This window comes from Eleutherodactylus coqui, chromosome 5 (assembly GCF_035609145.1).
Source record: "Eleutherodactylus coqui strain aEleCoq1 chromosome 5, aEleCoq1.hap1, whole genome shotgun sequence".
In the NCBI taxonomy this organism is placed as follows: Eukaryota; Metazoa; Chordata; class Amphibia; order Anura; family Eleutherodactylidae; genus Eleutherodactylus; species Eleutherodactylus coqui.
The window spans coordinates 45,021,854-45,049,074 of NC_089841.1; the positions used below are offsets into that span (position 1 = coordinate 45,021,854).

Consider the following 27,221-nt stretch of genomic DNA (forward strand, 5'->3'; position numbering starts at 1 on the left):
AGAGGGAGAAACAGAGAGGAGAGGTGTGGCAGAGGGAGAAACAGAGAGGAGAGGTGTGGCAGAGGGAGAAACAGAGAGGAGAGGTGTGGCAGAGGGAGAAACAGAGAGGAGAGGTGTGGCAGAGGGAGAAACAGAGAGGAGAGGTGTGGCAGAGGGAGAAACAGAGAGGAGAGGTGTGGCAGAGGGAGAAACAGAGAGGAGAGGTGTGGCAGAGGGAGAAACAGAGAGGAGAGGTGTGGCAGAGGGAGAAACAGAGAGGAGAGGTGTGGCAGAAGGAGAAAGAGAGGAGAGGTGTGGCAGAAGGAGAAACAGAGAGGAGAGGTGTGGCAGAGGGAGAAACAGAGAGGAGAGGTGTGGCAGAGGGAGAAACAGAGAGGAGAGGTGTGGCAGAGGGAGAAACAGAGAGGAGAGGTGTGGCAGAGGGAGAAACAGAGAGGAGAGGTGTGGCAGAGGGAGAAACAGAGAGGAGAGGTGTGGCAGAGGGAGAAACAGAGAGGAGAGGTGTGGCAGAGGGAGAAACAGAGAGGAGAGGTGTGGCAGAGGGAGAAACAGAGAGGAGAGGTGTGGCAGAGGGAAAAACAGAGAGGAGAGGTGTGGCAGAGGGAAAACATAGAGGAGAGGTGTGGCAGAGGGAGAAACAGAGAGGAGAGGTGTGGCAGAGGGAGAAACAGAGAGGAGAGGTGTGGCAGAGGGAGAAACAGAGAGGAGAGGTGTGGCAGAGGGAGAAACAGAGAGGAGAGGTGTGGCAGAGGGAGAAACAGAGAGGAGAGGTGTGGCAGAGGGAGAAACAGAGAGGAGAGGTGTGGCAGAGGGAGAAACAGAGAGGAGAGGTGTGGCAGAGGGAGAAACAGAGAGGAGAGGTGTGGCAGAGGGAGAAACAGAGAGGAGAGGTGTGGCAGAGGGAGAAACAGAGAGGAGAGGTGTGGCAGAGGAAGAAACAGAGAGGAGAGGTGTGGCAGAGGGAGAAACAGAGAGGAGAGGTGTGGCAGAGGGAGAAACAGAGAGGAGAGGTGTGGCAGAGGGAGAAACAGAGAGGAGAGGTGTGGCAGAGGGAGAAACAGAGAGGAGAGGTGTGGCAGAGGGAGAAACAGAGAGGAGAGGTGTGACAGAGGGAGAAACAGAGAGAGGTGTGACAGAGGGAGAAACAGAGAGAGGTGTGACAGAGGGAGAAACAGAGAGAGGTGACAGAGGGAGAAACAGAGAGAGGTGACAGAGGGAGAAACAGAGAGAGGTGACAGAGGGAGAAACAGAGAGAGGTGACAGAGGGAGAAACAGAGAGAGGTGACAGAGGGACAAACAGGGAGAGGTGACAGAGGGACAAACAGGGAGAGGTGACAGAGGGACAAACAGGGAGAGGTGACAGAGGGACAAACAGGGAGAGGTGACAGAGGGAGAAACAGAGAGAGGTGACAGAGGGAGAAACAGAGAGAGGTGACAGAGGGAGAAACAGAGATGTGTGACAGAGGGTGAAACAGAGAGAGGTGACAGAGGGAGAAACAGAGAAAGGAACAGAATGAAGGAAGAGGGAAAAACAGAAAGAAAGAAGAGGGAAAATGGGAAAAAGGAAGAGGGAAAAACAGAAAGAAAGAAGAGTGAAAACAAAAAGAAAGAAGTGGGAAAAATGGAAAAAAGGAAGAGGGAAAAGCGGAAAAAAGGAAGAGAGAAAAACAGAAAGAAGGAAGAGGGAGAAACAGAGAACACAGAGGAAGAAATAGAGAACAAAGAGAAAGAAACATACAACAGAGAGTAAGTAACAGAGAGAAGAGAAAAGAAGTAACATAGTATGACAGTAGAACATGGGAAGAAACTATGCGAAACAGTGTGTTAAAAAGGCAAGCAGGAGACCTGATTGTGGGTCCCCCATATTAACAGCTGACACTATGGTATCTCTCTAAGGCACTGCAGTCTTGCCTAGAAACAATGGTTCCTAGATTATATTGCTATAATACAGCCCCGGCTACTCTATCCACTTTGCTACTACATGGCAAAAACACGTGCAAAATTCCCCTCTTCAGGGGAACTGCATTCTAGTAAGCAAAGCGGTAAGGAAAATTCACCCAAAGTCATAAATCGGGGTTAGAAGGGGAAACACAAGGCCCTTCTGTCCTAAATGGCACCATAACAGGGCTCCTAATTTAGTTTTTGGCATGGGGTCCCTTCTCTTCTACGTACTCTACTGAGCAAATTATGAAGCGTTAGCCCAAATATTTCATTAAAGGGGTTTTACCACTAAAGACAATTGGATGGAGCAGGAGCCTGGCTGTCAGTGGTCAGCCAAGTCACTGTCTTAAAAAGATGTATGTGTAGGTTTAAAGCCCATTATAAAGGTCAGTAAAAGGCATATTGGCTGTCACTAAGGGGTTACGGTAACATGTAGGAGCCATAAAAGAATAATTGACATGGGGGAGCTTTTTGAGAAAGTTCTAGAAGTTTTCTCGGAAATGTTACTACAGATCCAAAACTTAACAAAACCATATTAAAAAACATCTGAATATCATTCCATAGAGTTCTCACATCTTGTCTTTGGCTGTCTCTGCATGATATTAGCCATTAAGTTAATGTACTGCTATTTTTGTAGCTCATTATATCAATTGTAGAAGACTTATTGGATCCAGCGGACGCGGATACTAAACAAAATAGAAGGATTTTATGAGAGAAAAGGAAGTTATACTTCTCATTTGCTACAACAGGCTTTATGGCATAAGTGGCAACAAAGAAAAAAAAATAGTGGGCGTTATGATCATAGAATGGTAGAGTTGAAGGGACCTCCAGGGTCATCGGGTCCAACCCCCTGCTCAGTGCAGGATCACTAAATCATCCCAGACAGATGTCTGTCCAGCCTTTGTGTGAACACTTCCATTGAAGGAGAACTCAATGGGATAATTATGCCTTGTGATCTAGACTCTATGTTTCTCTTAATACGTTCCAGAATTGTGTTTGCCTTTTTGGCTACTGCATCACATTGTTGACTCATGTTCAATCTATGATCTATTAGTATACCCAAGTCTGTGCTGGTGCTTAGCCCAATTCCTCCTATTCTGTATGTGCTTTTTTTTTCATTTTTCTTGCCCAGATGTAGGACTTTGCATGTCTCCCTGTTAAATACCATTCTGTTAGTCGCTGCCCACTGTTCAAGCTTTTCAAGGTCTTTTTGAATCCTCTCTCTTCTCTAGTGTTAATTATCTCTCCTAGCTTTGTGTCGTCAGCAAATTTGATCAGTTTCCCCTCAATTCCCTCCTCCAGATCATTTATAAAAATGTTGAACAACACTGGGCCTAGGACAGAGTCTTGTGGTACCCCACTTGATATATTCTTCCACTTGGATGTGCAGCATTTATGACTACTCTTTGAGTACAATCACTCAGCCAGTTGTGCATCCACCTAACAGTTGCCTTGTCAATCCCATGTTTGGTCATTTTTTTCAATAAGTATGGTATGAGATACTTTGTCAAATACTTTTCTAGAGTCAAGATATACTATATCCACCGCATTTTAACTGATCAACCCAGTCGGTGATTCTGTCATAGAAGGAAATTAGATTAGTCTGGCATGACTTGTTTGTTACAAACCCATGCTGGCTCTGGTTAGTTACTCTATTTTATCCAAATACCTGCATACATGCTGTTTAATTTGTTCAAAGATCTTTCCCGGTATAGAAGTCAGGCTCACAGGCCTGTAGTTTCCTGGATCCACCTTCTTCCCTTTTTTGAAGATAGGGACAACATTTGCCTTTTTCTAATCTTCTGGGACTTCTGCTGTTCTCCAGGAATTTTCAAAGAATATGGTGAGTAGTTCAGCAATTACCTCTGCTGCTTCCTTTAGTATCCTAGGATGTAATTCATCTGGACCTTGACACTTGAATTCATTTAAGTCATCTAAGTGTCCCTCACAATCTCTCTGCTTATAGATATCCTGAATTATTTTATTCCCCCAGGAGCACAGGGAAGATCAGTTGTTACATCTACTTCCTTTTTTATTGCTTTTGGCCTCTGTTGCAAACCTTAATTCATTATTTGCTTTAGCTTTTCTGACACTTGCCCTACAGTTTCTGCAGACCACATTATATTCTTCTTACATATCTCCCCCCTCTTTACATTTGATAAACATATTTTTCTTTGTTTTTAACATGTGGGCAAGTTCTGTGTTCATCCATCCTGGTCTCTTTAAATGCTTCCCATTCTTCCTTCTTTTAGGGATTGTTAACGATTGGGCTTTGAGAATCTCATTTCGCAATATTTCCCAACCTTCTTGGACATTTCTGTCCTTCGGAACATCCAGCCATTGGATTCTTCCTACCCTCTTTCTGAGTTTATTGAAATCTGCCTTTCTGAAATCCAACCTTGAGGTCTGAGTCTTCTCAGGTCTTCCTCCCCTTTTTATCCAACATCCAAGAATAGCATGATCGCTGCCTCCTAAGGTCCCAGCCACCCTTACTCCCTCAACCATTCCCTCCCTGTTGGTAAGAATTAGGTCCAAGATAGCAGATCCCCTTGTTTTCTCTTCTACCTTTCGGAAGATAAAGTTGTCAGCAGGAGCGGATAAGAATTAGTTAGATCCATCACTTTTACCTGGGAGAGATTCCCTACAAATGCTTGGATCGGTAAAATCTCCCATAATCAACATGTTGTGCTTTTTTGAGAGCTTGGCCATCTGATGTAGAAAGAGTTCATCCATATCTTCTGCCTGTCCAGGCGGCCTATAGTAAATGCCTACAATGGTGTCCTTTCTGTTCTCTCCTTGTATTCTTACCCAAACAGTTTCTACAGAACTCCCATGCTCTGAAGCTGGAATCTCTGTGGAGATGAAGGTTTTCCTAACATACAACACAATACCTCCTCCCCTTTATTAGGTCTGTTTCTTATAAATAAGTTGTATCCTTCAACCCTTGTATTTCAATCATATCTATCATTCCACCAAGTTTCCGTGATGCCTATGACATCATATTTCTCTTCCTGTGTTAGAAGCTTCAATTCTCCTTGAGAAATTATAGTTTTTTTTTTACTTTTGGCAAATAAGCTCCACCCTCAAATATTTTGGCCACGGACCCATATTTCCCATCACTGCCAGCCAAGTGTTTCTATAACAACCGCAGTGGCCCCCTAAGAGGAGAAGCCATACTGCTACGGTCAGTTTTATGGAGTAGGAAACTGGACAACCGCCCATGACGCCCATTTACTAGGGGATTTCCAGAGAAAGGGAAACCCAGGAGTAAACTAAACTAACCTAAGTATTACTTTGTGGAGGTATTATTTATGGATTTAACTACAGTATTATGTGGGCTCTTTAAGGAAATATTATTTGGATAGCATGTGGCACTGTTATGTGGGCTGTAAATATCAGTATTATCTTGGAAGTATGTAATAGTACTATGTGAGCTGTATATGACAGCACTATAGGAGAGCGATATGGCAGTATTACATGGCAGTATTACATGGCTGTATATAGCAGTATTATCTCGGAAGAATATATCGGTATTATGTGGGTTGCATATGAAAGTTTGACCTTTGAAGTATATGGCCGCTTTATGTGGGCTGTAGATTCCAGTATTATTTTGGAAGTATAGGTTGGTATTATGTGGGTTGTATAGAGCAGTATTTTCTTGGAAGTATATGATGGTATTATGTGGATTGTACACGACAGCATTATCTTGGAGGGATTTAGCAGTATTATCTTGAAAGTTTATGGCAGTAGTATGTGGGTTGTATAATACAGTATGATCTTGGAAGTACATGGTTGGATTATCATTTAAGTATAAGGTGGTATTATGTGTGTGCTATATAGGACAGTACGATCTTAAAAGTATATGGTCATATTATGTGGGTATAGAAGGGTATTATCTTGGAAGTACATGATGGTATTATGTGGGTTCTACACGTCAGCATTATCTTGGAGGGATATAGCAGTATTATCTTGAAAGTTCATGGCAGTATAATGTGGATTGTATAATACAGTATGATACAGTATGATCTTAGAAGTATATGGACTGTGTATGGCTGTATTAAAAATAATTCACACACCATTTCCTGATACGGCTTTTAAGTCGAGTCGCCACATGTGAATATGCCCCATTGAATGGAGATACATCTGTGTGCAGATCTGTGAGATTTGATACGATAATCTGCTGCAGAAATCTGAGACTTATACAAAGTCTGTCAGTCCATACGCCGCTAACACCTGAGAATCAGAACCGATCAAAGCGATCAGCACACAAACCTCAGTTAACAAAACAGGTCAACATTGGCTATTTAAACATCGGAGCTGAATTGGCAGCCATATTTATTGCTGCTTGGTCAAAGCAGAAAATGGTGACTCCAAAGACTTCTGGGTACTGATGATTTTTTAGCATTTTAGAGGGAAATGTTCTTTCAGAACTCCTGTTTGGAGGGTTATCTGAAAATGGGCCACATAAACCAAATGCCCTGTTAGAGAATGAGTCTTCCATTCAGGACCCTCATCTATTAGCAAGTGCTAAGAGTTGCTGAAAGAGTGCCCCTATCTCTGGAGGACCCACCGGGTCTATGTATTCCATGGACTGCACAATGATTTCAATGGACACTCTGCAATGCTTCATTTCTCCTGTGGGAGTGCTGCAGGAAAACTGAACAGTTGCTGCAGTCTCCCCAAACAGATTACAGCTGCATTTTGTGGGTACCGCTAGATACCCCGTAATCCAGGGGAACCAAATAGACAATAGTCTTCAATTCAGGACCCTCATCTACTAGCCAAAGCTGAGTGTGGCTGCAAAGAGCAGGAGGACCCAGCAAGTCTTTGCATTCCATGGGTACTTATTTCAATGGGTACTGTACTATCTCTTTTTGCCTGTAGAGGCACTGCAAGAAAATTGAACAGTTGCTGCAGTGTACCCCAACAGAATACAGCTGCTCGTTAGTTGTCTTATTAGACATGCCCATTGCAATGGGCTTATTTTTGGGCGGTGATCAAACAGCCCCTTCAGGTAAAACCATCAAGTCTTGGACAATGATTATCCAGAGCAGAGATAACATTCTAAAAACATTCCCGCAGTAAAACTTCAATGAAGCCATTTTATGGGGCTTGGAATAGGCCAGTTCCTGACATTTCCTAGAAAGGGCCGGGTGGTCTCCACTATCTATTTAGTCCAGATCTATGAGTCAGCATGTGTTACAATTTTTGGCACGAAGACTGCCAATTCTCATTTATCCTATCCTGCCAAGACGTGGAGTGCCGCCACTTACCTGCCATATTAAATCGCAATAAAATGAAAAACAATGGTAGGCAAGCGAACGAGGCGGCTCAGGTTGCATGCGTCTAAATTTATAGTCGGAGATCAAACCAAGTAAGAAAAATGGAGGAAATGTAATAATTTTCCCCATGCCCTCTATGGAGGTACACTGCGGCTTAGCATTAGTGATGGGAACTTTCTATAGTACAGCAGGAAGTTCTCTGCGTTTCGCCATTATTAGATTTCCAGGTAATGGGTTTACTGTTGCAAGCTACTCCTGGTTTAGCATGAGTCCAGACCGGGTCTGGGGATCGCAAACATTTCTGGATTTTGTTTAGTTTAATGGTCCTTAAACTCTGAGAGTCCCCGGCCACATGGTTCTACTTACATGGCGTATCAGGAATGAAAACATTTAATGCAGAAAAAGGGCAGATGCAGCTCGGCTTACCGTAGAGAAGGGCAAACGGAGGTGCAAGCGTCGGTCTGGACAAACTGGTAATAAGCACTATTAGTCCATGCTCTGCTATGGGGTCCAACACGAATGTCAACTGTGGAGACTCATAAGAGTACCATGAAAGCAATGAGCTCCCTAAATCCATTATACCCCTTATACATAATGGAGAAGGAATTATAAAGGTTTCTCTATTTTTAGAGTTCAGGGTTCCTTTATGGATTTCTTCATTGGTACAACTCAAAAAATCTGAGAACATTTAAGTGAAGGAGGTGCAACTGAAATGAGAGAAGAGGAGGCATAGGGAGCCGAGTCTACAGAACAGAGGGTTGGTATGGGGAGGATAAAGGGTCCATTGACATTAGATAGCTCCACCATCAACATGTACACTTGGTTGCTCATTCATGTTTACTTCAAGGAGGAGAGGTGAATAAGTCATTGTGGGACACTTTTGAACCCTTACACACCCCTCTGTCCCCCCTTCAGATCCCTCTATATTCCTGCAAATCCCTCTATTCCCCCTACAGAAACATATGTCTCCCTCCAGACTCCCCCCTCGTAACCCTCATCTCGCACCTCCCAGCTCTTCTGTTCCCTCCCGTCTCCCCTCCTGACCCCACTGTTCTCTCACACAACCCATCTGCCCCTCTTTAAGACCACGGCATCCCCTCTTGATTCCTCTAGAACTCTCAGTCCCACCTCCTGACCCCTCTGTCATTTGTTCAAACCCTTCTGTTTCCCCCTCCAGTCCTTACGGTCTGCACTCCAAATCCCACTGTCCCCTCTCCAGATCCCTCTGTCCCCCTTCCAATTCCCTCTGCCTCCCGGTCCAGAGTCTTCTGGAAGCAGACCATGTACCACAAGCATAAAGGAATGTGCATGGTGAAATCCAACATGCCAGATTCTGAACTAAGGAGTCCAGTGGGCGTTCCCCAACTATGACTGACAACCTTGTCTGCATGAGTGTGTATGAGATAGACAAAGAGAGAGATAGATAGACTCGTAGTGAAAAAAACAATCCCTCCCCCTGAAGAAGTTGTCCAAAGAGAAGGAAACTTTCTCTGTGTGATTGCAGCATTGTTAGAAGTAAGTGATTACAATATCAGAGCAAAAGCATCATTTATTGTGGAGAACCGACCCCTTGTAGGGAGGCTCTAGTACCCTGTTGTACTGCCTCTAGCTTGGATACAAGATGTGATACAGGTGGGCATGGAGGCTCTAGTACCCTGTTGTACCACCTCTAGCTTGGATACAAGATGTGATATGGGTGAGCATGGAGGCTCTAGTACCCTGTTGTACTGCCTCTAGCTTGGATACAAGATGTGATACAGGCAGGCATGGAGGCTCTAGTACCCTGTTGTACCACCTCTAGCTTGGATACAAGATGTGATATGGGTGAGCATGGAGGCTCTAGTACCCTGTTGTACCGCCTCTAGCTTGGATACAAGATGTGATACAGGCAGGCATGGAGGCTCTAGTACCCTGTTGTACCACCTCTAGCTTGGATACAAGATGTGATATGGGCAAGCATGGAGGCTGTAGTACCCTGTTGTACCGCCTCTAGCTTGGATACAGGATGTGATACGGGCAGGCATGGAGGCATACAGTTTCAGTATGTCATCCTGTGGCATATCGCTCCACATTTGCTATAACTGAGCCTCTAGATTGTGCAAACTTGTAGGCTGTTGAAGTTGGTGTCCTAGATGGTCCCATACATGTTCTTTTGCTGATAAATGCTGGAAGCCTCTTGGAAGCCGCCATGAGAGGAACACATGTGGCTGCAGGACGTCCTGAATGTATTACTGAGCTGTCATTGTCCCTCGTACCACTACTAGGGGGGACCGACTGTTGTATGTGATACCCCCCCCCCCCAGACCATCATACCAGCAGGGGGCAGTATGCCGCTCCATAGCAAAGGAAGGATTGAGGTCGTTCACATGTAGGTCTCCAGTTAGCGCCCAAACTAAATTGTGATTTGTCACTGAAGACAACTTGGATCCACTCTATAGCAGTCCTGTTTCGTTGTTTATGACATCACTGCAAATGGAGGTGACGGTGGGTGGGTGTTAAAGGCAGTACACGTAATAGGCGCCGTGAGACCAAATGTCCTTCAGCCAAGTGCCTGGAAACTGTTCTGACAAACACAGCGATGTAACAATGGCGCCAACTGTCTCAGGATGGTGGACAACAAAACATTTGGAGTTGCTCCTGCTTGTCCAGCGATCAGACGATCCTCTCTACTAGTGGTATGTCGGGGGTCCTGAGCCCGGTCACCTTGTGTGCCCTCACACATCCACTGGTCCCAACACCTCCTAACAGTCTGGTCAGAACGGCCGGTGGGGGATAATTCATCGCTACGACCATCCAGCTTCTCACATCCCAATAATGCACCCCTCTCAGACTCTGGTAACGGGGTAAAATCTCTTCTCTGCGTCGTTGAGGCGTCTAGTGGCCAACAAGCTCTACACAAGCGGAAGAAGAGGCCACTACACACAAGGAGCCTCCGAGAGCCTCTTATAGGCCAAGGGGGGAACCACTTTTAGGGCCTCCGGTGACAAGACCGTCCATCTAATCACCACAACTCTCATCATTCGTATATCTGCCTGAGATGGAACTGCAGGACGGGATCTGCAGCAAAATGGCAACTTCTCCTAGATTGATTTTTTTTGATAATGAATGTAGGACGGACAGACAGACAGACAGATAGATAGATAGATATGCCAATGAGCTCAGGTCCTCTTGCTTTATGACATGCTACGTGCAGAATACACTCCATTTTCATATTGACAGATTCCCTGCACAGAGCCTCCATACTTTGTTGCAGGTTAATATATTGCCCTCCTGCATATTATAGCAGACCCAGGAACTATACACCACATAGCATTTACTTACGAGTGATAATGTAGTCCTGGGTTAGAGTCTCTGCTTGCCGCGCTTTCCTCTTTGTCTTCACCACACATAACTTTGCTCCCCTAAGTGAAGGAAAAATGAACATATTAAATATGAGAGATGTATGTAACAACTTAAAGGGAATGTCCATTTATAGCTACTACTTTATTGTTTTTAATCTTAATAGTCAAAAAAAAATGTGTACGGATTCATTTCTTACATATCTTCATTGCAGTCAAAGCTTTGTTTTCCAATACATGTTTCCAAAAAACTCAAAATTCCCTGTATAGACAGAGTTATAGGACAATGTTCTGTCCACCTGCAGCCACCACTAGGGGGAGCTCAGGAGATTACTGTATATACATTGTATTCTATAATAACACAGTATACAGTAATCTCCTGTATAATCATAGTTACATGATAACATTCTACTACCTGCAGCCACCACTAGGCGGAACTCAGGAGACTACTGTATATACATCGTACTCTATAATAACACAGTATATAGTAATCTCCTTCATAGTAATACAGTTACATGATAACATTCTACTACCTGCAGCCACCACTAGGGGGAGCTCAGGAGATTACTGTATATACATTGTATTCTATAATAACACAGTATACAGTAATCTCCTGTATAATCATAGTTACATGATAACATTCTACTACCTGCAGCCACCACTAGGGGGAGCTCAGGAGATTACTATATATACATTGTACTGTATAATAACACAGTATACAGTAATCTCCTGTATAGTCATAGAGTTACATGATAACATTCTACTACCTGCAGCCACCACTAGGGGGAGCTCAGGAGATTACTGTCTATACATTGTACTCTATAATAACACAGTATACAGTAATCTCCTGTATAATCATAGTTACATGATAACATTCTACTACCTGCAGCCACCACTAGGGGAGCTCAGGAGATTACTGTATATACATAGTACTCTATAATAACACAGTATACAGTAATCTCCTGTATAGTCATAGAGTTACATGATAACATTCTACTACTTACAGCCACCACTAGGAGGAGCTCAGGAGATTACTGTATATACATTGTACTCTATAATAACACAGTATACAGTAATCTCCTGTATAGTCATATAGTTACATGATAACATTCTACTACCTGCAGTCACCACTAGGGGAGCTCAAAAGATTACTGTATATACATTGTACTCTATAATTACACAGTATAAAGTAATCTCCTGTATAGTCATAGCTATATGATAACATTCTACTACCTGCAGCCACCACTAGGGGGAGCTCAGGAGATTACTGTATATACATTGTACTCTATAATTACACAGTATAAAGTAATCTCCTGTATAGTCATAGCTACATGATAACATTCTACTACCTGCAGCCACCACTAGGGGGAGCTCCGGAGATTACTGTATATACATTGTACTCTATAATTACACAGTATAAAGTAATCTCCTGTATAGTCATAGCTACATGATAACATTCTACTACCTGCAGCCACCACTAGGGGAGCTCAGGAGATTACTGTATATACATTGTATTCTATAATAACACAGTATACAGTAATCTCCTATATAATCATAGTTACATGATAACATTCTACTACCTGCAGCCACCACTAGGCGGAACTCAGGAGACTACTGTATATACATCGTACTCTATAATAACACAGTATATAGTAATCTCCTTCATAGTAATACAGTTACATGATAACATTCTACTACCTGCAGCCACCACTAGGGGGAGCTCAGGAGATTACTGTATATACATTGTATTCTATAATAACACAGTATACAGTAATCTCCTGTATAATCATAGTTACATGATAACATTCTACTACCTGCAGCCACCACTAGGGGGAGCTCAGGAGATTACTATATATACATTGTACTGTATAATAACACAGTATACAGTAATCTCCTGTATAGTCATAGAGTTACATGATAACATTCTACTACCTGCAGCCACCACTAGGGGGAGCTCAGGAGATTACTGTCTATACATTGTACTCTATAATAACACAGTATACAGTAATCTCCTGTATAATCATAGTTACATGATAACATTCTACTACCTGCAGCCACCACTAGGGGAGCTCAGGAGATTACTGTATATACATAGTACTCTATAATAACACAGTATACAGTAATCTCCTGCATAGTCATAGAGTTACATGATAACATTCTACTACTTACAGCCACCACTAGGAGGAGCTCAGGAGATTACTGTATATACATTGTACTCTATAATAACACAGTATACAGTAATCTCCTGTATAGTCATATAGTTACATGATAACATTCTACTACCTGCAGTCACCATTAGGGGAGCTCAAAAGATTACTGTATATACATTGTACTCTATAATTACACAGTATAAAGTAATCTCCTGTATAGTCATAGCTATATGATAACATTCTACTACCTGCAGCCACCACTAGGGGGAGCTCCGGAGATTACTGTATATACATTGTACTCTATAATTACACAGTATAAAGTAATCTCCTGTATAGTCATAGCTACATGATAACATTCTACTACCTGCAGCCACCACTAGGGGGAGCTCCGGAGATTACTGTATATACATTGTACTCTATAATTACACAGTATAAAGTAATCTCCTGTATAGTCATAGCTACATGATAACATTCTACTACCTGCAGCCACCACTAGGGGAGCTCAGGAGATTACTGTATATACATTGTACTCTATAATAACACAGTATACAGTAATCTCCTGTATAGTCATAGCTACATGATAACATTCTACTACCTGCAGCCACCACTAGGGGGAGCTCCGGAGATTACTGTATATACATTGTACTCTATAATTACACAGTATAAAGTAATCTCCTGAGCTTCCTCTAGTGGAGGCTGCAGGAAGACAGAATTTTATAAAGTAATTTTACACTAAATGACCACTAATTCTGATCTAGTAGCATATTAGAGTTCCTTTGACCTTCAGAACTGCAGCAATTCATTGTGGCACCCCTCTACAGGTATCAGAGGCTGCAGGATGTGCCAAGAAAACTTTCCCCACACCATTACTCTAACAGCTTGACAGGAAGGGTTCACCAATTCATGCTGCTTGCACCAAATTCTGACCTCCCATCAACACAGTGCAACAGAAATCTGGATCTATCTGACCAGGTAAAGTTCCTCTGATGCTCAGTGGTACAGTTTTTGCGCTCTTTTGCCCCCTGGAGTCTCGCCTTTCTGTTTCTCTTAGACACAATGGCGCTGAAACTGGTCATCTGCTTTTATAGGCCATCCATGCTACGAAATGCCGAGTTGCACATTCGGAAAAGTTAGTTGGAGCACCAGCGTTGTATTTGGCTGCTCTTGACTGTCCAGTGCCTGTTGTTCAGAACGATTCCTGCCATCCTCCTGTGACCCCTTTCGTTGACGAGTTGGTTCCATCCACAGGATCACCTTTCACGGGATGTTTTTCTTGATCACACCATTCTTAGCATATTCTTAACACCGTTACACAAGAAAACCCCACATGGTTGGTAGTGACACCCCGGCTCGGCTAGTCTAGCACCGATGACCGGGCCTCGTTGGAAGTCGCTCAGATCGCTGGATTTTCCCATCTAATGTAGATTCAGACTGAAACTGATCCACATAGAACTTGTCACGTGATTTTATGCTGCTCTCCGGTGTCACGGGGAGAATTTCCATACAGGGAAGCATCAATTAGGCCGCCTGCAGACGAGCGGGTCGGATCCGGCAGCGAGAAATCTCGCCGCGCGATCCGACCCCAGAGCCTGCAGGGACGAGCGCGTACTCACCCGCGCCTGGCGGCCCCGGCTCTTTGATGTGCCGGCTGCCGCGCAGCCGGCGCATGCGCAGACCGGAGCCGGCGGCCAGGTGAGTGCGTGCCCCGCAGGAAATTAGAACATGCCGCGGTTTGTTTGCCGCGCGAGATTTCGCGCGGCCAAACCGCGGCCGTCTGCATAGGAGTGCGTATTGTAATGCACTCCTATGCAGACTTTCAGCAGCGGAAATCCCGCGGGAAATCCCGTGGCGGGATTTCCGCTCGTCTGCAGGCGGCCTTATGAGAGGGCTGGGGCTCTAATAAAGGGGCTGTTCAGTGTATTTGATTAATGGAACCAAACATCACATAATGAGTCCATAATGCTCAGCTTTGTTGATATCAGAGAAAGAATGGAAGCTTTACATTTTTTTATCCATTTGTATCAGTTTATTCCGTTCTACATTTCCAGTTGGGCTTGACTTGTCAAGTGGCTCCCAATCAAACCATTGGTTGATATACAAGGGTCAGGAAGGGTATGGTTTCTCCTTATGGAGAGCATCCAGTATGGAGACTTCTAAAGCCATCCATTGGAAATTTATGCAAATGGGAAGATGTAGCAATGCCTCTACAGCACCATCTCCTGGAAAACTGCATTCCTGCAAGTTAATATCAGACCTTTTAGCTGGCTTTATAAAAATGACTGGGAATTATGAGCCGAAGGCAGAATCTTCTCCACAGTTGATCTCTTGCTTTTGGAGAAGACTGTGGCTTTGGCTCAAAAAGTTTTCTTGCACAACATCAAAAATGTTTTCCCCATCGGAGGTGATAAATGTGGCTCCCTTTGTCACTGGACACACATGGAGCTTGTAGTCAGGTTACAGCCATCCATGATGTAGCATATGCAATGGCTTCTGGGATACCGCTGATCACACATGGTTTGTTTGTAAGGGGGGGCATGTAGACTAACACTCCCCCAGAGGAAACATCACAGGGTGTAAGATTCGGGGAGCGTGGATGCCACGGAAGCAGTTCACTCTTGTCAACAGGGGCCATACACTATCCTACAGGTAACGGTGCTAAACACATTCCCCTTGGGGGGGTCAAGCATACACTCCACGCAGACGGGCGAGTTCTCCTCCCCCAGATTCTGACATTACGTCTGGTGACTGTATCCGAAAGACAGAAGACGGCTTCCTCACTAAACAATGAAGACTCCATAAAAACCATCACTTTCCATTACAGTCTGCCTACTCTCGCGGAAAGAATGTCGCCGCGCTTTGTCGTCTGGTTTCAGGACTGATAACAATTGCTATCAGTAGGGATGACATCACAGACGTTTGCGCAGGATCTTCCACACAGTCGGCGGTGGGACGGCCAATTCTCTGCTCGCTCTGACGGTGGATTTCTGAGGACTTCATGGGAAACTTTCACGGACGCGGTCCGCTGTTTCTACGCTTACTGGTGGATGGACGGATGATTTTCTCTTACAGATGCAACCTTTTTCCTCAAAACTGGAGAACCACCAATGAGTTTTGTGCCCGCTGGAGGGATCTTCACTAGAGATGAGCGAGCGTACTCGCTAAGGCAAACTACTCGAGCGAGTAGTGCCTTATGCAAGTACCTGCCCACTCGTCTCAAAAGATTTGGGTGCCGGCGGGGAAGAGCGGTAAGTTGCGGGAGTGAGCAGGGGGCAGCGGGGGGGGGGGGGGGGGGGGAGGAGTGAGAGAGAGAGATCTCTCCCCCCCCCCCCCGTTCCTCCACGCTCTCCCCCACCGCTTCCTGCCGGCACGCGAGTCTTTTGAGACGAGCGGGCAGGTACTCGCATAAGGCACTACTCGCTCAAGTAGTTTGCCTTAGCGAGTACGCTCGCTCATCTCTAATCTTCACCAAACTTTGTTCGAAAATGACGTTGACTGGTAGACGTGAAAATCAAGGACACCAATCGCTCTCCTGTCTTCGTTGGCAGCCATTTTGTCTCATATTTCCCTAGCGATAACAGCAGAGTAACACTTTTTGGGTATCATTTAGCAAGACTGTCTAACAGTAACACGGTCCTTGGTGTCGATAGCAACCAATCACAGCTCAGCTTTTGTTTTACCTCAGCAGTAAGAAATGAAAGCTGCTGTGTTGTGATTGGCCGATTTGGGCAACAAGGACGTCTTACGATTGACAGTTTTGCTAGATGAATATTTTTGAGTTTCTGTTTCCATTGAAACATTTATATATCTGGGGGTCATTAACTGTGAGTTATGGGGGTTCACATTACGAAGATCAGAGGTAATAACTATTTATAAAGTAATGAGAACTTTACGTGAAATAGCTTACTCTAAACTCAAGCAGACGGTCTATGTGAGAGTGAAGGGTCATCTGGTGACTCATGGACTTTCCTTGAGACTGAGGATAGAGACATTATCATAGGGTCATGCCCCAAGGTCATAGACAAAAATAAAATGGAGGCAATTTAAAGGGCCAGTAGGAGTGTTTTATGGCGGTTAGAGCTGCACATTTCTGCACTTTCACTCTCTGCAGTTTAATCTAGATCATGTGCATCGGAGGAGGCTCGGCGAAGCCGTAAAGCTGGACCTGTTAGTAATCTCTGCCCCCTGGAGAAGGAGGTTATCTGTAATAATCTAGGGGGTTATTTGCACTAATTTAACGAGGACATTACTGTCTCCTGCCTCGTATTATTTGCTGTTTTATGGCGCAGTAAAAAGCCTCTCCTCCCGCACTAATTACGGGGTTTCGCTGACATAAAGCTGTAGAATGTTAATGTTTGCAGAGCATTTTCCCATCAAGTGAAAACCGGTCGTTAGGAGCGATGCTATTCCTCAAACCGCAGGCATGTTCGCCAATTACTGCACTTCCAACCAGAAAATTGAGTTACTCAGCCAGCTGTGCTGTGAAGACGATATCCGCGGCATTCGATAAGAGCGCGTTCGCTGACTCGGCTGTGCCGTACGCATTTGTGCAGTAATTATCTGCAGGTTTTCACTATGTATTTCACGTTTCACCAAAGGAAGAGTTAAAGGGCATCTCCCTTTTTTTTTTGCGTTATGTCATTTTTGGGTTCACCATTTTGTCCTGATTAACCCCTTCATGTCATGTTAGGCATTCGACTGTATACGTGGTGCAAGCACGAGTCAGGCTGACGTCACATCGTGAGGTTTTCTTGGCAGACTGTTTTTGTGGGGTGGTTTGCCATTGCCTTCCACAGTCATCTTTTACCCCCTATCAGGCTGGGTACTCATTTTACCGACCACGGAAAGATGGAATGGTGTGTCAACCTTGAGCCGGCTACCTGAACCAAGCGGAGATTGAACTCGCAACCTTCAGGTCGTGAGTGAGAGCTGAGGACTACATTTTTGCTGCCTTAACACTCCGTGCCACATGGGGCTCATATATGTCTTAACAGCACATATATAGCCGTCCACAGCCTATACTGTGGATGGAGCGTGCTTGGGAGTTATACACGGCAAGTATCTGCTGTCTCTAACAGCCAACACCCACCCACAACAACCTCACTCAGAGAAAACTCGGATTGCGGCTGTTAACCCTTTAAATATTCGGATCGATTGGGATTTGAATATCTCGAATGGCTCCCCCAGTGGTAAGATCACAGGGGTGCCTTCCAGGTTTCATGGCTGCCTGAAGCCTTCTAACAGCCCCCAGGGCTGCCATGAACCTTTGCTTATTAGTTAAGTGCCCGTGCCAGGTCTTTAACCCATTAACGACCAAGCACCGTAAATCTACGACTCTTGGTCCTAGGCTTTGATTCCAGACAATAGTAAATGTACAGTGTGGCATTAAAGCTAGAATCTAGCAGGAACGGGTCGAGTCCTTAGCTGTCAGACACAGCAGAGGACCCGGAGGAGAAGATAGAAGCGTTTTTTAAAAGGGATCAATAAGACGACTTCCATTGCATCACAGATGGGGTCTCTGGCTTGGCTAATAACGTGAGTCAGGTGCCAAGGCTCTCTAAAGGGTTGGACACTGGCTTAGGACGGCTACACAAATGGATTTGCATTGCGGAATCTGCGGTCGGCGTCTGCACTGCAGGTCCGCAGCAAATACCATTTGTTACATGCTATGGAAAATCGCTTCTTCCTGCACACCCGCGGAATCGAATTCGATTTCCGCGGGTGGAGGAAAAATCACAGCATGTTGTATTTTTGCGCGGCATCCGCATGGACGGCTTTCAATAAAGTCAATAGAAGCCGCCTGACCCGTAGCCCTTCTGCAATTTACATTGCAAAAAAGTTGCAGATTCCACGCCTAGCGACGGCGCGGGAAAAATAAGCATTAAAAAAACAAAAAACCTGTATTGTGCATGTCCGACGGTAGCTCGACACGTCTAACCGCAGTACAGATAAAGAACAGAAAAGACAGGTACAGGTGGACACCAGATGCAGTCAGGGCCAGATTCCGCTGTTTGCTCCCGCATGCAGGATCTGATCCGTTCACATGCAGCCGGCCTTGCATGGTAAGTAAAAGCGCAGCTGTAGTCTCTAGAGAAATGGCTCGCTTCTTCTGGAGTAGCTGTTTTGCATAATTTTCCCAGGAAGCATTGCCCTAAAGTCTCCCTAACACATGCTGGATGAATGTAAGGACAATCAGTATCTTCCATGTGATTGCATGTGTCAAAACAATATACAACAGTCTACTGAATTGTGATATTTCCTACCTCTGGCTCTTGATTGGGTCATAATAGACTTTGGCTAAGCCATTACCGGTGCCCACCATGATCTGGTTCAACTTGGGATGCCACAAGCATCGGACAACGCTCTGTAACAAAACAAAACACCTCATTGTAGATAGTCTGTAACAACACAAATGACAAACAACAACATAGAGGTGAGAAATACTTAGTATAATGCATGATCGCCATGGACAATTTCATCATGAAGTGGCAGGATGCCACTAAACATAGAAGATCAGCAGTAAAATGTACAGGGGTCATCGAATGGAAACCCCCATTTTTTATTACCATAAACATTCAACCAAACAGATTGAATGAAGTAACTTTGATGATGACTCTCCACCCCCCCCCCCCACCCCCACCCCACACACACAGGACAGCCGAGAAGACTGATGGGTCAGGAAAAAGGGATCGTCATCAAACAATCCTTTAAATGGGTTTTCCGGGACTAAGATATTAATGACCCATCCTCCAGATCAGTCATCAATATCAGATTGGTGGGGGTCCGCTGCTCAGAACCCCCACCAATCTGATAATAACGACCTATCCTGATGATGCCTCCTCAATATCTTAATTCAGGAAAACCCCTTTTTAAAGTTTTACGACCCGTCGGTCAAACAGCTTAACCCCTTTAGGACCAGAGATCTTTCAGTTTTTAATTTTGTTTTTTTCGTCTTGTATTTTTTAACGGGACCATTTAATGTACCGCATAATGTAAGAAAAACATTTCAAACTTTTAACCCCTTGAGTGGCGGGTTTCCTACCACCCTGTCGTGCCCACCAGGGCAGGTTTTTTAAAATGGTCTAATCATTGAATTTCAACTAATTTTGCAGTTGCGTCTCAAGAGCCATAACTTTTTCATTTTTCCACTGACACAGCCATATAAGGACTTGTTTTTTGCGGGACAAGTTCTGATTTTTTTAAACGGGGGGAGGAAAAAAAAGAAATGGGGAAACAAGAAAAAAAGGGGCAATGTCATTAAGGGGTTAAATAATGTATTAACTTCCTTCTCTGGGTCATTACAACGCATGGATACCACATGTGTGATTGTATTTTTGATTTTTTACAAAGTAAAGGGAGACAAGTGTTTTTATTATTTTTTTTATAATTTTTAAGCTTTTTATTTTTTTTAATTTTTTTTTTTTATTTTAATTTTTTTTTCCCTTTAGTGGACTTCCACAGGGGCTCATCAGGACCCCCTGATCACATTCCGGGGGTCTGATGGTGACAGCCCTTTACATGCTGCAGTGACAGCCCTTTACATGCTGCAGTCACATAGACTGCAGCATGTAAAGGGTTAACACAGCAGAGATCGGAGGTTTTCTCTGATCTCTGCTGTAAGAGCTGGTGCCTGCTTGTCCTCTGACAGCTAAGCATCAGCTCTCCCTGCCACAGAGACCATCGGCTTGCTTCTGACAAGCCGATGGTCTCTATGGCAACCTGTAAACAAAGCAGGAGGTTGCCGGCATATCGGCAATATCTTCTGCTGGTTTTTAAAAGCCCTTGCTTTGTTCTCTGTGGGACTGTGCAGGCAGAGCACACTGTCACAGCTTGTGGCATTGTGCTCTGCAGCTCCCATAGTGATACATAGCCTGGAAATCTTCCGGGCTATGTCTCTATGAGCAGTGGAGCTCGTCCCGGAAAATTTCCGGGCGTGCCACTCAAGGGGTTAAAGTGGGAACAAATGAAGAAACATGTAATGGCCCCATTTTTGGTAGTTTTAGCTTTTACAGCGTTCACAATGCAGTAAAAATGACATCTGGGCTTTGTTCTGCGGGTCAGTACGATTGTGGGGATAGATCACATTTATATCATTTTATGTGTTCTTCTATTTTTAAAGAGTAATTAGAATTTTTCTTAAATCAAAATTGCTTTCCGTCAACGTATTCTGAGACCGGTGACTTTTTCATTTTTTTATCGATTGGGTTGTGTAGTTTTTATTACCACCATTTTTGGAAAAACAAGTCTTTTTGATCACTTTTTATTCAATTTTTTTTGGAAGCCGGGTTTCAAAGAAAAAAAAAAAAAAAAGCAATTCTGGCATTGTCTTTCTTTTTAGCCTTTACCATTTGGGATAAATATTAGGACCTTTTACTAGTTTGGACTTTTATGTACGCTGAGATAACAAATATGTGGATTTTTTAATAGTTTAGTTTTTTTTATGGGAAAAGTTTTTTTTCCTAACTCTTAAGACAACTTTATTAATTCTTTTTTTCTTTTTTTTTTACACTTTTATTTAGTTCCCAAAGGCGACTTCAGTATTGCACTATATAGCGATTTTTGATGTTGCCTTTCAAGCCCTGCTTTGAGCGTTGCAGCCCTGGAAGCCTTCAGTAGGCTCCAGGCTGCAATATTAACCCATCGGCAACTCCATTCATGTCAGTTGCTGTTGGCTTTCAGAAACAGCTGATGGCTGCTGGGTTTTGGAATGGAGTCGCCTCCTGAACTCACTCAATACCGCGAGACCGTGAGCGGTCCAGAAGTGGTCAAAGAAAGTTTGGTTGGATTATAAGGTTAGGTAAACAAATGTTAATGAGCTACCCTAAAGATGGGTCATCAATATCTAAGTCCCAAAAAATCCCTTTAAAAGGAGTTAGACAGGGTTAGAAAAATATGGCTGCTTTCTTCCAAACACAGCACCACCCTTGTCCATGGGTTGTGTCTGCAGCTGACCTCCCATTCACTTCAATGGATCTGAGCTGCAATACCACACAAAACCCTATGGAGAAGGGTGGCGCTATGTTTGGAAGAAAGCAGCCAAGTGTTTCTAACAATAGACAACCCCCTTGAGTCCTTAAATTTTCCTTCTTCTGTCAAGGCTCTGAAAATTCTAGAAGCTGGATGACAACTTTACATCTCCCTCAGAGACTGTCACCCAACTTTCCTAAAGTCATGGAGGACAATCCTCCTAAATACTCAACAATACAGGATCAGAGAATCTACAACTGCATAACATGGCAGATGTGCCATTCAAGGATCTCAATCTCTTATTTCCTCCAGAGACTGAACTAAGAAGTGTCTTCACCCAAAACCGGTTAGGTCGCCTCTATCTGCTAGTTCTATTTCTTTGTGGACCTTTGAATAGAGTATTATGGCATAAATTGACGTTCTCCATATCATCTCATCAGGGTATGATAAGAAACTTTGGTTTCTGGGGAAATCTCTTGAATTGTTTTGGAGACTACAGATAGTTTGAGGCAAAAATTCAATTTTATGGCTCTGACCTTGCTTAAGATGTTTAGTCATGGTCTTCAAGAACCTAAAAGCCTCTTCACTGCAGAGAGAGGACATCAATGTCTCACACTGACAAGCCAAAGGCCTCCAAGTTCACAATTTACGTAGAAATGGAAAAGGCATAAAACTTTGTGTCAGTTGGCTCTTCCCGGAGACAGGATCACGGATGACCGCTCAAGAACTGAATTTCTACACACCGAAGTTTAAGCTGTATCAAGCCAATTCCAAAAAGCTATAGCTTTTAACCCATTAAAAATAATCCTAATTGGGGGGTCTTAATAATTTTTTTAACCTTATATTCTCCACAATTTGGCAACTTTCATTGATAACATTGCATGAAGTCATATTTTATTTAAGAGGAATTGAAGTTTATTTTAGACACCTTTTTTGCAGGGCAGATTTTTTTAATTAAAATTAATATATTTATAATTAAAAATTCCTTTTTTAATATTAGACTTCTCTATGTTAGCAACATTGTATTCAGTCTATAACAATCTAGCTATGATTGCACAATGCATCAGTCTGGAGTCCAGGCTGTTTAGCTCACAGAGCATTGTCTACACTGGATACAATTGCATCCACTTCTCAGCTGAGAGCAGGACTAGCTATGTACAGTGTATCAGTCTGGAGTCCGGGCTTTTTAGCTTACAGAGCATTGTCTATACTGGATACAACTGTATCCACTTCTCAGTTGAGGGCAGGACTAACTACGTACAATGTATCAGTCTGGAGTCCGGGCTGTTTAGCTCATAGAGCATTGTCTAGACTGTGAGAATTCTATCGACTTCTCGGCTGAGAGCAGGACTAGCTATGTACAATGTATCAGTCTGGAGTCCGGGCTTTTTAGCTTACAGAGCATTGTCTACACTAGATACAACTGTATCCACTTCTCAGTTGAGGGCAGGACTAGCTACGTACAATGTATCAGTCTGGAGTCCGGGCTGTTTAGCTCACAGAGCATTGTCTAGACTGTGAGAATTGTATCGACTTCTCGGCTGAGAGCAGGACTAGCTATGTACCATACATCAGTCTGGAGTCCAGGCTGTTTAGCTCACAGAGCATTGTCTACACTGGATACAACTGTAACCACTTCTCAACTGAGAGCAAAACTAGCTAAGCAATTACAATTGTATCCAGCGTAGACAATGCTCTGTGAGCTGAACAGCCCAGAATCAAGACTGATATATTGTACATAGCTAGTCCTGTTCTCAGCTGAGAAGTGGATGCAATTGTATCCAGTGTAAACAATACTCTGTGAGCTAAATAAATAAGCAGTAGCTGCATACATCTCTCTGCTAGTTTGCTACAATGTATCAGTCTGGAGTTCAGACTGGAATACAGCTGTATCCATTTCTCAGGCGGGATCTGGACTAGCTATGTACAAGGTTGCCTCTAAGTTTAAAACTGCACATACATTTAAAATAATGATCGGCTGGTAGCGTGGCTGATCGATCATTCATGGAATCTTCTGCTCACATGATTCCAACAAGCACCAGCAACAGGTTATTTACAGGGAGCAAAGAAACAGATACAAAGTTGGAATAGCATAGAAGTAGTAATACTCAATTGTCACTACCACTCCTGTTCTCCTGGTGGCCAGTCTTCACTTCCTGTTGCACATCCTGAGAGTCCATACAAGTGACCGCTGTGGCCAATGATGGCCTGTGCTGCAGTGATCACATGACCCTGTGTCTGGAAGTGAAGACCAGTGGTGGACTAGTCACTCGAGAAAGGGAAATGAAGGGGTGGCGAGGGCAGGCGAGTATTACTTCTTTTCTATGGTTAGAGACAGATATGACCAGTATGGTAAATGATCGCTGAGGTTTCAGCAGATCATGCCACGCACTTACAATGTCAGCCCAAAAACAATGGCAAAATTGATGTTATTTCTCCATGCCCTCCTAAAATAATTCGTAAAAGTTATACAATACATTATATGTACTGCGAAAGTGTTACCAATAAAATCTAAATACAAGCCATCCCACGGCCATGTCAAGGGAAAAATAAAAACGTTATGGCTTTTGATAAGTGGAGATGAATATCCTCAAAAACTCCTTGCGTCCTTAGGTCCACAATAGGCTGAGTCACTAAGGGTTTTAAGGGGGTTTCCAGGCAAATACTATAGAAGACTTATCCTGAGGATAGGACATCAATGGTTGATTGGCTGGCATTCACTGCTGGGTAGCCCAGCCGATCAGCTGATTGGGCACCCGCTGTCAGTGCCACCACACACAGGGATACAAAGTGGAAGCATTTAGCTCCGACTGCTGTGTAGTGGTTGGAGCTCCTCATTCCAGGCGGGCACAGGTGCCATTGATTTTAATGAGAACTGCACCTGCAATTACCAACGCCGACCACTATATAGGGGTCAGAGTGATAAGCTTCCTCTCCGTATCCCTATGTGATGCGGGCCTAATCAGCTGATCGGCGAGCGGCAGACACCAGCTGATTAACAGTTGACCTATCCTAAGGACATATTTGCCTGATAAACCCCTTTAACATTAGACAAGTTAAAAGGTCCTCTGACTTGGAGAACCTTGTTTTAGATACCTGATGAGGGAAATCAGGCACAGAGATCTCCGTAGACAAGGAGCTGATACAACAGGATACATTTCAGTCTTTGGAATATTCTGCATCATATCAGTTTTAGAGACAGAGAAGAAGGATGCAGAACACAAGGGCTCCAGGAACCAGATGAAGAGATATGTGGATGTAATTGGCAACTAATATATTCTCAACACTCAGAAGAGCAGAAATAGAATGAAAGCAGACAGTTTATGCAGCGCGGTACAGTACGTCCGGACATCACGCGCCGTGTACCGAGGAGGCACAGGGGAACGGAGCCGCTGAGAGAAGTCTGTGTTCTTGCTGCTCACTGCTTCTACTTTGCATCGCATGGAATTACCCAGAAAACTTCTACAATGACTTTAGAAGGAGCTCTTGATACAGACAACAGGGATAATCCATGGCTGTGCCAATACATCATCATCATGCTGTAGAAGAATGGCGGTTTAGGGTAATGACCTGCTTGCCATAATAGATTATTGCAGTGCAGGAGGGGCGAGGGTTAAAGAGGCAGTGCTAGAAAAAAACCCTCACAAATAGAAAAAAATCACAGAGCCGAATATTGCCACTTCCTGATCTGTAGAGAAAACTTTTCAGCAGTCATCTCTCTAATATCACAGTCAGGGTTACACTGAGAGGTAACACTTGTATATGTAGAGAACCTATGTAGAGGTCCTATCTACTCCCCCTCCCTGCAGAATTACCTGCGCACAGAACATGTCCAGAAGAGGTCAATGGGTCCCTCCGTTTATTGTGTGAATGGCCCATGAAGCTGCTGTAAAGCATCGCTCTAAATACTGTTAACTGCAGCTCAGGAAAGATGGCCGCCCTCAGTCATGTATGGACAGCAGAATAAAAAAATTCTATGATAAGCAAATTAAAACAGATTAAAAATGGAAAATGTTTCAGTCCCTGTAAAGGGTTTCCTGCAAATAAAGAAAAAATATGGGCAGGCAATGGTGTAAGATAAAGAAATAAGCTATGCTGACCTCATTAAACAACCCCGTTAAACGCAGGATCCTCAGTCCCCACCGCTGTAATCCCATAAGAAGCAGTGGTTGTGGCTTATTATTCATTGTACTTGTGACCGCTCAGCCAAAAACGGGCTTCAGCAGTGATTTTGACAAGAGCAGCACGTGACCATTTACGTCTGTGTTGGTGTGCAGTGTTCTTCTTCCTCCAAACATAGCGTTGTGAAATTGTGCTAAAAACGTCCATTTTTGTCGCATCTGTCCAAAGCAGTGTGGATCATCCAGGTGATGTCAGGGAACTTGTTATGGACTACAATTCCATGTGAACAGAACTTCTTCCATGTAAACAGAGGTTTTTGCAGGCTGTAGGGTCTTCTGATGTTCCTCTTGGGTTCTCTCTCACCTCTTTCAGGACCCCTGTTGTTCTCTTTATAACAGGATGCTCCTGGGGAGAGTAGAACAGTCCTGAATGTCCGCCATCTGAGGAGAATAGCCGTGGCTTGATATACACACAGATCTTTTGTATCTTTTTTCCAGCTCCATGTGTCTCTATAACACATCTTCTGAGGTCTTCTGGAATTTCTTTCCAACGAGGCACTGTTCACACTAATCAGTGTTTCTTCATAAAAACATATTTGTTATTAATTACTAACCAGAAATTTTGGACCATTCCTCCCTGCAGATGTCTTTCAGTTCATCAATATTTCTAGGATGCCTTGTGTTCATGCCCTCTTCACATCATGCCCAGCCTCCAGACTGATACAATAGAGCAAACTAGCAAAGAGAGCTGCTGATGTATTCAGATCACAGAGCATTGTCTACACTGGATACAATTGTATCCACTTCTCAGCTGAGAGCAAGACTAGCTATGTACAATGTATCAGTCTGGAGTCCCGGCTGCTCAGCTCCCAGAGCATTGTCTACACTGGATATAATGGTATCCACTTCTCAGTTGAGGACAGGACTAGCTATGTACAATGTATCAGTCTGGAGTCCAGGCTGTTTAGCTCACAGAGCATTGTCTACACTGGATACAATTGCATCCACTTCTCAGCTGAGAGCAGGACTAGCTATGTACAATGTATCAGTCTGGAGTCCCAGCTGCTCAGCTCCCAGAGCATGGTCTACACTGGATATAATGGTATCCACTTCTCAGTTGAGGGCAGGACTAGCTATGTACAATGTATCAGTCTGGAGTCCCGGCTGCTCAGCTCCCAGAGCATGGTCTACACTGGATATAATGGTATCCACTTCTCAGTTGAGGGCAGGACTAGCTATGTACAATGTATCAGTCTGGAGTCCGGGCTGTTTAGCTCACAGAGCATTGTCTACACTGGATACAATTGTATCCACTTCTTAGCTGAGAGCAGGACTAGCTATGTACAATGTATCAGTCTGGAGTCCGGGCTGTTCAGCTCACAGAGCATTGTCTATACTGGATATAATGGTATGCACTTCTCAGTT

At 43.9% G+C, this 27,221-nt stretch overlaps 1 protein-coding gene across 3 annotated transcripts in view; it reads right to left on the minus strand.

Annotated features, from left to right (window-relative positions):
* The window catches only part of WDR70 (WD repeat domain 70), a 215,453-nt gene that overhangs the window by 23,990 nt on the left and 164,242 nt on the right, over positions 1–27,221 (minus strand). For all 3 annotated transcript variants that reach the window (XM_066602410.1, XM_066602409.1, XM_066602411.1), the window contains exons 14-15: positions 18,972–19,072; positions 10,545–10,624 (exon numbers count right to left, since the gene is read on the minus strand). In XM_066602410.1, the coding sequence (XP_066458507.1) occupies positions 10,545–10,624; positions 18,972–19,072 (181 nt within the window). The remainder of the gene's footprint in view (positions 1–10,544; positions 10,625–18,971; positions 19,073–27,221) is intronic.